The sequence below is a fragment of the Acipenser ruthenus genome, chromosome 5 (genome assembly GCF_902713425.1).
Source record: "Acipenser ruthenus chromosome 5, fAciRut3.2 maternal haplotype, whole genome shotgun sequence".
NCBI classification, from domain to species: Eukaryota; Metazoa; Chordata; class Actinopteri; order Acipenseriformes; family Acipenseridae; genus Acipenser; species Acipenser ruthenus.
The window spans coordinates 18,998,746-19,013,459 of NC_081193.1; the positions used below are offsets into that span (position 1 = coordinate 18,998,746).

Below are 14,714 nucleotides of genomic sequence, written 5' to 3' on the forward strand. Positions count from 1 at the left end.
CACTTTTCCAGGATTTTCTGGCTGGTTGAGTATTCTTGTTAATGTTTTAGAGTGACGTCACACTCTGGCATTGGGGATTCTCTTTTAGGTGGCTGATTCTCAATTGTCCATTAATAATAGAACCATTTCCCAGGTCTGTGGATTTTCCTAATTGATATAAACCAAATATTCTGTTTATTACTGTATATTATGGAAACAAAATCAAAATGTTGTTGTGAAGATATATACCTGTACATGTAAGGAAATTGTGACAAGATAATAAGGTGAGTATTGAAAACATTTTTTGGTAAAGCCATTAATATAATATTTTTGATGTTCTGCATAACACAATTATTCTTAAATTGTTTTCTTGTGGAATTTTTTTTTTTTTTTTTACTCTTTCCAAATCCCGGCCCTACCCTGGAAATTATATCTGCAGGAGACACAGCTTCCAAAAACTATTCTTCCCTTGGCAACAACATCAGCCTGCACGCCAAAGTCCAACCTCCACGAAACCAAAAGTCCCACCTCTGTATTTTTGGGGACTTTGATTGGAGCTAACATACAATTTTCCGGGCCTTAAGCAAAGAATACCATCTCTAATTGGATTATAGAAACCGTCAATCATATTTATCAGAATGCCTTTCTTGGCAAAATATCGGAGGTCGGAGAAACCAAATTGAGTGCTAGAGGGAGTGCAGTATATTCTAGTGAGGACATAGGCTATTATATTTCTCGTACTACATTGTAATAACTAAAACAAGTCATGGGTGTAGAAATTGAGACAATCTCTCCAGGAGATGGTAAGGCATATTGTTTTTTTTATTTTAATAAACCGTTTTTGTTTGTGTTTCAACTAAAGATGCTTTCTTATGAGATATACTGTTAAAGCGACTCTAGAGGGTTTGGCAGCAAATACGAGTTGTAGTATTGTGGGTTTTTATTTTAGTCTTGCTGACAGCCGCATATATATATATATATAAAAGAAGTAAAAATAAAATACAAATCTCCTCAAGTCTTCCTGGACTGTGGTGTTGAGGGGGAGGGGGGTTCTGATGAGCCCGCGACATTACTGTACAGTCTACTGTATGTACTACTCTGTCGTGTCAATGCACTGATTTAATTAAAACCATCGTCGGAGAAAACAAATTATTAGCTAAACACGTCAGCCCTTATCAATTAAAGATTGTCGTAATATACGTTTACACAGGCTGGAAACTAACTAAACGCATCATTTTAAGACAGTTAAGAGACGGCACCCGGACTGACTAAAAGCCGCCTTTTGTGAATTGAAAGAACAGTACTGGTTATAAAAAACAGTATGTACGTGTTTCTGCGGCTACCCGGATGCTTGATGAAAAAAACCTAAATCACCACAACTGCAATCAAACAACAGTTAGCTAAATATAGCTGCTTTAAAAAAAAAAGCCCATGTCGAGGTGGTTACACACACTGACATGTATGTTGGCTCTTTCTAGGATGGTCGGGTTGTAGTATCCTAACTAGGAGCCAGTAGCAGTGCTGTAGTACACTCACTGGACACTATAAAGAACAGGACATACCCCATGTGATCTTAATATATATTTTTATGTGTAAATCATTTGGATCAAACATCAGCATTTAATGTATTCCACAAGGTCTTTTACAGTTTTGTTTAAATGAATGCAATGAAACAAAACGTTGACTTTTTTAAAATACTTTTGTCATTTCATTATATTCATTTCCCATTTGTTTTTGGATTTTATCATGCAGGAAGAACATTTCCAAAGAAAGGGCAGACCTGTGTTGTGCACTATACAGGTACAGTACACAGTTAAGTGTTTGCTTTTGTAACAATAAGCAGATTCTGTGAAACATCCACCATGAAACTGCAAGGCTGTTTTTGGTATTTCTCCTACAGTAAGTGATGAAATAACAGGAAAAGAATGTCCCAGTTAAACAATAAATTATCTAAGACAGGAAGCCCACAATTATGTTAACAGGAATTTGGTTCAGACATGAAAGCTTTTTTGTATTTTTTTGTATTTAGAGTGAAGAGTACACTCTTTGGAGTATTTAGATTGGCTAACATTATAATATCCCCTTAAATATAACATGCACCTTACACAAATATTTATACAATATAGTTTGAGGTGCTTCACATTGGACACTCGGGTGAGGGAGCTTGATTTGTGCCAGGCTGTAACATTAACTGGGGTTGACATAGTCCCATTTCTGACTGGATTGATCTCAGTCTGCTGGTCATCTAAATAAACTGGACTGATTCCAAAGTCATTTCAATTGGATCATTGGGCTTATGCCACTTGAAAATTGTTTAAACATTGTAACCTGTACGGCACACTGCAATAATTTTTTTTTTTGGCAAAATATAAAACCACACATTATCTTGTTTTGAATATGGTCGCAGAAGGCAGCAGATACAGTAACACATATACCACGTTTCCATGAACCACAGAATTCGGGTACATGCTTGAGTTGGCTGGAAACGAAAATGTTTTAATTTGCTTTGAAATAATTTCATATTGGTTAATAGACTAGCAAGCACTGGTAAAATCAGCTCCGTTTTATACGGTGCAGAATTAATTTATTTTAACATTTTGTTTTGTTTACTGTCTGCAGCGAATTTATGTCTTGTCATTTAACATTTTAAATCAGTAGTATTTACTGCCCAACTTGTGATAATTCGGGTAACTCGGAAAAGCATGGTAACACCACATCTTTCACCAAGTAGAGTTGTCCGTGAACTCGAGTTGTGGGAGAATTCAGGCCAAGTCAATTGCACTCGAGTTGGCTGTCCATGGAAACTAGGTATACGCTTCTGTGTAAGCAATAAGACCTGACAGAGGCATTAGCAGACATTATGGATTGTTTTGGCAATGGGGCCCGAGACGATTGTTATTATTATTATTATTATTATTATTATTATTATTATTATTATTATTATTATTAGTCTTTTCCTTGGTAATTGATTAGAATATTTCCGGATATTGAGCAGTTATTAAAAATGCTTCTGGGAAAGTTGTCTTGTAATTGGACAGTAGGAGGAGTGTGACCTCTTTGGAAGTGGTGCCACTTGCTGAAGATGGTGATTGACAGAACGTTTCCTGCAGCAGACAGCGTGCGTGACCAGGTTTTGCATTGCTCTTTGTTGACGGTCCAGTAAATTTTAAGGCTACTTTCACATAGATGACCAGTCACAGACATTATTTCCCTGCTTTGGCGTTCGACAATAGCTGGATTGTTTGTGTAGTGACTGCTCAAACCTGCAGCAATTCAAATTTTTGCCATCATGTTAACGATTACATTTTTTTTTTTACTAATGGCCTGAGTATACCAGATATTTTCATCGCTCACATTGGTTGGATCTGGTCCGGTTCGTGGATTAAGATAGAAAGCTGGAAGATTCTTCGGACATTTCATTATATATTTCTCCAGTGAGTTGATGGGGCAGTGTGGATCAATTTTAAGGTCCATGGTGTTGTTAAGGAGACTTGCAGACCTGAAACCATTTTCATCGGTTTCGATCGGGAAAGCATTATGAGGTAATTCTCCTGAGCCTTCTATGCCTATCTGTCCAGAATCATAAAAAATGTAAAAAAAAACTGGTGGAGTGATCTTGTTTGACTGGTCAAAGTGTGCATGTGACAACAATATCCCAAGCACTCCACAAATCTGGCCTGTATGGTAGGGTTGCAAGAAGGAAGCCATTACTCAAGAAATCCCACCTTGAATCCCATTTGAAGTATGCAAAAAAACACTCAGGAGATTCTGTAGCCATGTGGCAAAAAGTTTTGTGGTCTGACGAAACTAAAATGGAACTTTTTGGCCTAAATGCAAAGCGTTATGTTTGGCGCAAACCCAACACAGCGCATCACCCAAAGAACACCATCCCTACTGTGAAGCATGGTGGTGGCAGCATCATGTTAATGGGATGTTTCACATCGCAGGGACTGGGGCACTTGTCAGGATAGAAGGGAAAATGAATGAAGCAAAGTACAGAGAAGTCCTTGAGGAAAACCTGCTGCCCTCTGCAAGAAAGCTGAAACTGGGACGGAAGTTCACCTTTCAGCATGACAACGAGCGAAAGCACACAGCCAAAGCTACACTGGAGTGGCTAAGGAACAAATGTCCTTGAGTGGCCCAGTCAGAGCCCCGACCTAAATCCAATCGAAAATTTGTGGCATGACTTGAAGATTGCTGTTCATCAACGCTCCCCAAAGGAACTTGACAGAGCTTGAACAGTTTTGTAAAGAAGAATGTTCAAATATTGCCAAATCTAGGTGTGCAACGTTGGTAGAGACCTATCCCAACAGACTCACAGCTGTAATTGCTGCCAAAGGTGCTTCAACCAAGTATTAACTCAGGGGGTGGAGACTTATCCAATTATGATATTTCAGTTTTGTATTTTTAATATGTAATTTTTTTCTCAATAAAAACTTTTTTCCCCTTAACAGTGTGGAGTATGGTGTGTAGATAAGTGGAAAAAAATCCTCATTTAAATGCATTAAACTCTGAGGTACTGACACAACAAAATGTGAAAAAAAGTTCAAGGGGGTGTAGACTTTCTATAGGCACTGTACATCAACTTAGAGTAGGAGAACCTTGTGATGTAAAAGTTAAATTAGACAGTGCAGTGAACAACTATTCAGCCAAAATGTGTACGTCTACAACATTCTAATTAACATACTGTAGGCAGCAGGGCTGATTTAGTCTTGAGCAATTGATGAGGCTTTTACTATATTAAGACAGCAGTGACCCTATTTGCAAAAAGCTAGCAGGCTGTCTGTGCCTTATTCCACCTACAGACTCCTCTTATGGGATACGGTGTAACAAATGAATCATAGTGTAAATTACATAAACCCAGTGGAATCCTGATCATACTAGAATCCATGTTTTGAAGACATTCCACATAATCATTAATTAAAATGTGTGGAAAGACTGAACTGCATTTAGCACTGTCAAGTCTCTGTTGCCAAACAAAGCCAAGCTACACCTGCTGTAGAGTTCTGTTGGCTTGTGCAACCTCTTTACTGGCCATTTGCCTAATTTTTGCTTGAATTCACATTTCTTAAACCCCCAAAGCATTACTATGGCATACAAGCTTAGATAGGTTAATTATATAAAGTGTGGTTAGCGTGCACAACAGTTTATAAACTGATCACATTTATTTTGGGCAGAATTTGCTGGCAATTAGTTGCAACTGCTAGTACTTAATCGTAGCCCATCCCTGTGTCCTTGCTAACTGTTTTCCAGAGTGTTCTGCCGTGCCACTTTAGAACTGGCATGCCTGAAGCTTCTAATGTTTCTATTGCAGTTGCCTTTTTCTGCTACTAATTTTAGCTTTGCCTAATTTTATCCTTGGGCAAGTTTATCAGTGGTATTACATAACACACTGTATGTGAAGATGTGTGAAAAGTGAAATATAATTTATATTGGGACAGTCCGCAGACAGACACATGATCAAATTTATTATTCTCCTCAGTGAAACTGATATGCAGTCGTGCTGTTACGAATGTAATTCCGTTACAGTACAGGGTGGTAAAAATAGCAATGGTGTCTCCACTACTTTGCCATCATTAGGGTATAGATGAAGAAGCTCAATGTTTATTATTTTTGTTTGTGAATAATTAGGTTTAAAACCACCTGCTCAAATGTGATACTTTGCATGAATGTTTGTTATAATAAGCCATTACACATACTGTGAATGTTGGACCTGGTGAGTGGTAACCTATTACACTGTGTAACAATTTTTTTTTTTTTTTGGTTCCTGGGTAGTAAGTGTTATTTCCTAATTGCTTATGCCTCAAAAGTATAGAAAATGGCTATTATTCCCCACAAACTTTGCTTTTGTGACCAGGACAGTGATATTTTGAAATTTACCTATTTTCCAGAACATTCCAGATAGATTCAGTGCTGAGTAAACTTGGAGTAACTTCTAGAACTTTCTAGAACTTTCCAGTAATATAAATAGTAGTATAAATACAGGGGCCTTAAGCCCACCGTTCAGTTTAGTTCCAGCTGCCTAAGTGGATACATATCTGCATTTTTCTGAGATGGCACAAAGAGGCTGCAAGCATCCGGCAGACGCATTTTGCTATGTCTGCGGCCAATTTATCAAGACAAGAGTGAAAAAGTACTCCGTGGAAGCATCTGCTAAGATGTGTGCAAAGCCGGTGTCTTCGTCGGACCACAGATAAAGAAGATCCTGGAGTGCAATGAATTCCCCAAGAAGCTCACTAGTAAGGAGAAAGCGGCTTGGAACAGCTTTGTCGCAGTGGTTCGGGGCTTCCTGGGCAATCACAAGGCTGAAAACTATGTGGAGCTGGTTGAGACTCTGGTGAAGAACTATGGCACAATGGGCTGTAGGATGTCCCTCAAAGTCCATATCCTTGATGCTCATCTTGATAAATTCAAGGAGAACATGGGAGCGTACTCAGAGGAGCAAGGCGAGCGCTTCCACCAGGATATACTGGACTTTGAACGCCGCTACCAAGGACAGTATAACGAGAACCTGATGGGAGTCTACATTTGGGGGCTGATTCGTGAAAGTGATTTACAGTATAATCGTAAATCTCGAAAAACTACTCACTTCTAAATCTTTTGTAGTCATTTTTGTATTACTTTAGTATAAATACATGTTAATTTGGATTCATATGTTGTTTTTTTCTGACTTTATGTAAACGAAAAGACACAAATTCACCCGTTTTCTCATTGGAAATAGGTAAATTTCAAAATATCACTGTCCTGGTGACAAAAGCAAAGTTTGTAGGGAATAATAGCCATTTTCTATACTTTTGAGGCATAAGCAATTAGGAAATAACACTTACTACCCAGGAACAAAAATTGTGTTACATAGTGTTATTAATGGAACTGTACTGATAATTAAGAATACGATTATGTCACTGTCACGGAACCTTTGAATTTTGCAATTTTTCAGTTGGACCATGAAAACAGTGTCAACAGGAAGTGATTGTGACATTTCCAGTGCTGCTCATAATGGCTGACCTTTGCTCAGTGCATGCCATGTATTTGAGCCAAATCAAGCTAAACACCATAACATTTGTGAGACAACATTATTTGAAAATATCCCACTGTTTGAAGACAACATTCTAGCACAGAGAATATTGGGCTGACTGTGAAGCAGTTCCAGAACTGAGCAACGAGGATGTTTCACAGTTCTGGAGAGGCATTACATCCCGATTTCCAGCTCTTGCTGTAGTTGCAATGCTTAGCAGCAGTCAACAGCGTCGATGCAGAACTGTCTTTTCATCTTTTACTGTGCTGATCTGGGATGACAGACGTTGCATCAAATCTCTAAATGCATAATTTGTACCAAAAGCACAAGGGCAAAACACAAAAAGGATCAGCAAGTTATTTTTGTTATAAAGTTAAACACTTACCCATTATAGTTGTTTGAAAAAGTATCATACAAAACTACTTAAATAATTCAAAAATAGTTCACTTTTGCAAGGATTGCATTAAACATTGCTTATTTAGCAGAAATATTACACTGTTATAATTCATTATTGCACAATTCTTTGTTGCCATGACCATACCGTGAAATGTTCTACTTTCTAACATGACTGTGCAGTGAATTATGCATAATTTTATTGTGACAGAATTGCATCCCTACTGATGATGCCTTGATCAAAGTACTATTTAAGGGCATCTGTTATTACTGGTATTGTACATTTCGTCAGTATATCCTTTTCAAGGGATATTAATGTTCTTTAACATACATGTATACCTTTTTTCTTTTGCTACTGCAAGTCTATCATTGTAACAACCAGGGATTTAGTTACCGAGAGGGAAGAAAGCAAAACAGAGATCTCACTTTTCCAAAAAACCCTTTCACTGCATTAAAAACATTCAGTTACACCACTGCAGAAATCCTTGTCAAACACTTTAGTACACAATTTAAACTCCTTTTTTACATAGCTTTTGTAGATTAGCAGTCTAACGAGCATGGCAAGGAGTGTTGTACTTAAGCAGTAGTGCCCATCGATGAAGGCTCGTAGCTGACCGCAACTGGAATTATGCTTCCTGAGCCAAAGGTGCTAACAAAAGTCAAGGTCAGCTACCACACGGTAAAGCCTTCATCGAGAGGATTCTATCGCTATTAGAAAATTATTTTTCTCATTATTTGATACCTACATTTACCTTGAACGTGCCCTTCCGCTGAGAAAAGTTTTAGGAAAATAGTGCCAACAGTGTTCATAAAGGATCGCATACATAATTTTGGGTTTTTCTGTTTTTTACTTGTCAGAGTTGCTTATAGTTTATCTGGACAGTGCCAGGTATATGAATGGAGCAATATTACTGACCTGTCTGTGTCCCAGTTTGTTGATGAAAGATGCTGAGCTCCGGTCGGCTATGATTGGCTGATTCGGCAGGTGTGGGTACATGACTGGTTGCTTTCATCATGCAAAGTATTGATTGGCTGGTTTTGGTGGATAATAAAAATACATTCGGACCAGTTGTGTCTTTGTTTGTATTTGCTGTCCATTGATGTGAAGTGAGCTTTCATTACGGCAAGTCAAAATGAAAAAGCTAGCACTTGTGCAGAATGATTTTAAATTTGATTCATGTTGACGCTGTGATCTACTGTCTGATAGAAGCCTGCTAGAGCTGCAAGCTGTGAACTGAATTATTTTCTAAGGTAGATGTGTGTCCTCATTTTTTCATGGGCTTGCTTTTAGAGGCCGTATGACTTTTCCAAAAAGCATCTGTGAGTTAAATTAGCCACACTCAGGTAGAAAGCTTGGTTTGCTTAATTAAGCTTTTAGTAAAACCTGCAATGGCTTCTGCACTAAGTTATTTTTACCTTTGCAACATGTAGTGTTTATGGGCATACAGTAATGTCATATTAAGTAGGTCAAAATAAAAAATGGATAATAAAATGCATGCATTCATCAGTTTAAAATGATGCTTTTTATCTTTTACATTAACTAAAACACTGGGAACAGCGTTTCATTTAACTGGAACCACATGCAATCTGCACTTTTTAGTCAGATTCAGTGGTGAAAGGTTTAATGCATTCCGAGGACTAACTAGAGGAAAGAAGTGACCTGATTTCTTCAGAAATCCATATTTCACCATTCTGCAGATTATCTCTTTTGTCAATTATTCATTGGGCAATGTTTTGTGTGGCTTCAAGATTTCAATTAGGAGATCCTTGAATAAAAAATAAAAATAAAAAGACCTGTAGGGTATTCCAGGATGTTTTAAATAATGTTTTAGTTACTGAGGCACAGATAAGAAGATGGAATTTAGATAAAGATTTTATACTGATCAAATGCGCAACACATTTACTACTTACCCTTGTTTAAAAACATTTGTATCAATAAGGAAAATGGATGTGCAGTCAGCGTAACACAGTCAGCTTGAAGAAGGCTCTCACCTCTTTGTTCACTTTCTCCTCTCCCACCTGTCTGCTCCACGGGCTCTTCGTCCCACAGTCCCCACCACGTGTGACAGGGTAGCCATGGTCAGTCAAGCAGGAATCACACGAGGAAGAGATGCATTGAAGTGATTCTGGGCTTTTATTATTCACACACCAAAACCAAATTACCTGCATCCTGTTAATTACCTTTTGCTGTTCTAGGGCTCCTGAGTTTCTATTCTTGGGAATGGCAAATTCCGTTTTTCAAAATGACCAATCACATTTTTTTCCGTTTTTTAAAAATGACCAATTCAATTTTTTCTGTTTTAACCAAGTTAATAAGAATTAACAACGTAATTTGAATGTAAATAAAAATGTTACATTAAAAATCTATTGAATTCATTTTAATTTTTTTTTTTACAGTAAGTCCCTGAGATACTGTAGTTTTCAGGAAAAATCTTTCTTGAAGCAGTCCACTAGTAACAGCAAATAAAGTAACAAATAATAAAGGTGTTTTTTTTTTAAAAAACAGCTTATTGCTGGGATTACAATATACAGACTAGTCGAAAATGAGGGGCAGTATTACAAAAATATACAATTTTCATAAAATTACAAATTAAATACAATGTTCAGGATACTTTTATCTCTTCCATCTGTAGTTTCATCTGCAACAACGCAGACTGGTTTATGCTGTACTTGCTGTAAAACTGCTTGCATGTGTTTCTCATATAGCCTGGACAGATAGAGTTCCCTTAGTTGGAGTTTTTTAAATTTAAGGGAGCCAGACTTTAAAAAAGTTAGGAGTAGGCGGGCCAGAGTATTTTACTCTGTACATTTTTAAGCAATAATATATTGAACAAGACTTATTTTACCATATGAATAGTACTTTAATAATAGAACAGTGCAAGTATCATTACAAACATTTTAAAATGTATGTGACATATTAATAGTATAACTGTTAGGAGGTGATCAGCACTTCTTCTTTTGAGCTCCTAACTACTGTGCCCTCTGGATACGCATTTCCAAAAGCTCCTTGTCTGGTTTCAAAATGCCTTTTCATATCAACTACTGACACACATTCATTGCACAATAAACACATTGGCTTTGCGTTCGGTACAGATGGTAAAATGAATAATAATAATAAGTATTTATTGGTCCACTCATTGTTGAATCTACAATTTTCACCATTTTCTGTTCTTACTGCAGTAGCTAGAGTAGAGAGAGCCATGTTAGAACAACACGAGTAAATATACTCCAAAAGTATTCCACAGAATAGAACTCTCACAAAACAGCTAGTAGCTTTTTTTTAAACTACTCGACTCGCACAGCACACACAGCACACAGGCAGCGCCGCAGCAGAGACACAGTCCATCAGCGTAACGCCCACAAAACCACCTGTTTTCTCATTATCCAATGATCCAAATGAACATACACAAATGTTTTATACAAGCGTCATCGCTGGGCTTCTGGTTGGTGTAGTTTTCAAAGCAATCCATTAATTTTTATAGTAGAATAACAGCGGTAAAAGACTGTTTGCACAGTTGTTTTTTTTTTGTTGTTTTTTTTGAAGGTGCAGTTACAAAGCAGAATTCCATTCCCAAAATGCCAATTCTGTGACCAATACCTAATTCTGCGATTCAGTCCGTGATTCTGCGATTGTGGAAAATCAGTAGCCCTACTGTTCTTGTGATAGAAGTTTACATTTGAGGTTATCTAATCTCCAGCCATAAACTTAGTTACAGTAGTTAGTAGTACAAGTAATCATACTGTAACTGTTACCATACATAGACACTGCTTACTCCAACACTCTACTGCCATTCTTTCAGCCCTTTTATCAGTGTTTGGTTACAGGATGCGTGACTGTAATCTTCTCAATACTCACATCTCCAAATGCTACAGCATACCACCCAGATTGGGTGTCCCAGCCTCCCTCATATTCCCCAGGCAGTTGATGGAAATTATCCCGCTGCCATCAATTGCACATTCTCAGATGTATTCCAGGGTTAGAAACTAACAATTTTGTGGTACTAGTCCTGATGTAAACTTACTAGTCCATATGTGAAGTGCCAAAGTTGGTCCTTAAAAATAGGCTTACATTTTATTTTCCTAAAAAAAAAAACACTGTTATAAATTTAGATTTAAAAAAGTTAACAAAGGCACCTTAGTAAACGCTCCCACCTCGTTACTGAGCGACTACTGTACTGTGTGCTGAGAAACTGACACTGTCCGCACCAGATGGGATGACAGAGGAAAAAAAATCTCTCAGCGTGTCACCTTGCCGACCACGAAGCTCTGCCTGAAATTTACACAGATGACACAAATAGAATGTTTATTTTATTGTTCATTACATGTGTTGCTATTTACAAAAATGCTGGCTGGTTTGTGGAGTTGGGGGTTACAGCCTGTGAGTGATTAAATAACTATGAATTACTACCTACAATAATGAATGTACTCACATACACATGCAGGCTTCACTAAAGTCCCAATTTAAAGACAGTACGTTTCACTGTAGCCCTCGGGATGAAATTGTTAGCTAGGTGACTGTATTTATTTTTTTTAATTTGCAGTGGGAGAAAACTGCTTCATCAAGTACGGTAGAATCTGCCAAAACTGACGGACGCCGTTTTTTCAGAGCCGCAAGTGAATGTTTTACTTTTTAAACGCTGCAATATTAGTTGTGATTGTGAAGCACTCACACTATAATTTGACAGAACAGGTGATTTATTTGCACTATGTGGGACCTTATTGAGCCCTGAAGCACTCAAGGAATCACTGCCTTTGCACCTATTATCTGTGATTAAAGTCTGGTTTTCAAACAAACTACTTACCACTGACCAGTACTGTATTGGTATAAGAAAAGTGTGTTTTAAAAAAAGCAATTTCATCTTCCAATCATTAAAATATGCTGACGATAATGTAAACAACACCAAACTACAGACAGCGAGTCCCAAACTTTAAACGTGTTACGGTTGTTTATAGGTAAGAACTCAACTTTATTATGAATATATTGTGTTATTATGTTTTAAGCAACATATTACGATAATGTTCATTATGGTAATTGTTTATTTATTAGTTTTAAAATGTTTAGTAAAACATGTCCTATTTTTTTTTCTCGTTAGTACAACTGGCCCCCCTATGCTAATGACATCTTCAGTCTTTTTTTTTCTTCTTTTGTGGTGGGGGGTCGCAACCCAGTATAAATCACAAAATACATTTTTGTAAAATTACTTTACACTTACTATGCAACGTGTTTCAGTAAAATCAGCCCAATAAACTTCGCATCCCGCGCAGAGGGAGAACATAAATGTAAAACGCCATTAAGTGGGGTTGGCATTACACAGGAGATGAAGGGAGATTTCAGTCTTACACCACGTTAGAAAATTTACTTCTGCATTTTTTTAACACAAGACTGTCAATATGAGCTTATATCTGTTCATTTGTTTTAAATACTCACCCAGAGGATCACTGAAACACAGACATCAACTGGTCCTCATCAGATTTAATTTGCCTCGGGCGAGCGTGAGTTTCTAACCCTGGATTCAGACCTACCTGAGACTACTCCCTTGGAAACTTGGCACTAATTTTTACGTTCATTTTAAGAAGGGGTGAACGGATATGGATAGGGTTCCCCTTAACCGGCCTTTTTGCGGTGGGTACACGCACTGCCAACACAAACCTGGCCACGGGTATATGAGATGAGTGACAAAGGTGCAAGGTTTCAATGCAGTTGTACTGTAGTTAACTATGAATACAATTATAGTTCATTGTATTAAGAATAGTCTTGTGTTGTCTTGGCAGGCATGCTGCAGAACGGGAAGAAGTTTGATTCCTCCAGAGACAGAAACAAGCCTTTCAAGTTCAAGATCGGTAGACAAGAAGTAATCAAAGGCTGGGAAGACGGAGTAGCACAGGTACTGTGAACTGTCAGCCGCGTCCTGTCTGTAGTATACTATGAATGATTCTGTATTTTACCTGAAAAAGTTGAATGTTTTTATTAGTGATTGTAGTAGTTTAGAATTCATTTTGCATGGCTTAATGCTTGAAATGTGTATAACCTGCAGTGTGCTGTAATAGAACTCGTTTCTTATTTGCTTCCCACAGATGAGTTTAGGCCAGCGAGCCAAGCTAACCTGCACACCAGACATGGCTTATGGGGCTGCAGGACATCCTGGTGTCATCCCACCCAATGCCACTCTTATCTTTGATGTGGAACTTCTTAAACTGGAGTGAAGGTGACAGGAGGAACCAAAAGAAGAGGGAAGAGGAGGCAGATATAGCCAGTCATCTCAGAGAATCCTGTTCCACTGTTCTTAGTATCTTAAGTGTTCTACTTATCTCCAGCTTCATTGCCAACCTTGTCATTTAGATGCCGATCTGTTTTCGTTTAAAAAAAAAATTAAGCTTGTATTCTTTTGTTTACATGTTAATTTGTTAGCTTTGTTTATCGAAAAAAAAGATTTTCATCTGAAGTTGTACATTTTGTTGAAGCTGCAAGCAACTGAAAAACAAATACTGTATATTATATCCTCCCCCGGCCTTGTTTTAATATGAATCATTTGATAGCATGCATTACTCATTCTCAGTTCTGGCATCACAAAAACAAAAACAAAAAAAAAACAGCTGTGTATAATTTTTAAATGAAAATCCCAACATCCATTAAAATCACAATAGGGACTGAGGAGGATGCATCTTCAAACCACTGCCTTACTGTTCATGGAAACATAGAAACGGAGCATAAAACTGTATTGTATTCTGTACCTACTGGGCATTGACAACCAAATGTAAAACAGTCGTAAATGTTAAAATAGAATGGTGACATTCAGATTGCTATTTGTGAACAGACGTGGGCAGTACAACTCCGAAATAATAATAGAGAAGCTAGCCTTTGCCTTTGAAAGCAGCCTTCCTGTGTTGTTGATGTTCATCATTTCCTTTGGACAGTGACATCAATCCAATCTGTAATGTGTTTGATCTCGAACAGATGACTAGGATTAATACAGGCTTTTCCGTAAGCATTTGCCTGAAGTTATTTCCAGGATATTACATAGTTTTAACAGCATTTTTGTTTCTGTTTTACTAAAGTGAAATCAAAAAAGCTTTCAAGAAATGTGTGGTTTAGGTCATAAAGAAATACTCCATTAAATATAAGTGCATTTACATTCTTATGGTACACTATGTATACACATCCCCACCTGGCTACCCTTTTTACCTACTGGTTCATAGCGTCTTTCATAGTGGACCACCATCACAAAGCACTTTACAAGATACAAGACTAGGGTGTGTGAACTATGCATCAGCTGCAGAGTCACTTACAACAACATCTCACCCGAAAGACAGTGCACAAGGAGGTTAA

At 37.6% G+C, this 14,714-nt stretch overlaps 1 protein-coding gene across 2 annotated transcripts; it reads left to right on the forward strand.

Moving 5' to 3' along the window:
• The first annotated feature begins 626 nt into the window (after nt 1-626).
• LOC117402565 (peptidyl-prolyl cis-trans isomerase FKBP1B) lies at nt 627-14,472 on the forward strand. Of its 2 annotated transcripts, none has more exons than XM_059023758.1 (4): nt 627-782; nt 1,732-1,791; nt 13,160-13,272; nt 13,463-14,472. In XM_059023758.1, exons 1-4 carry the CDS (start codon nt 746-748, stop codon nt 13,589-13,591), a joined length of 339 nt encoding a protein of 112 aa, XP_058879741.1. In that variant the 5' UTR covers nt 627-745; the 3' UTR covers nt 13,592-14,472. The 2 variants fall into 2 exon arrangements, with proteins under 2 accessions (XP_058879741.1, XP_033859739.1); XM_034003848.3 differs by having other exon boundaries at nt 1,732-1,779.
• The last annotated feature ends 242 nt before the right edge of the window (nt 14,473-14,714 follow it).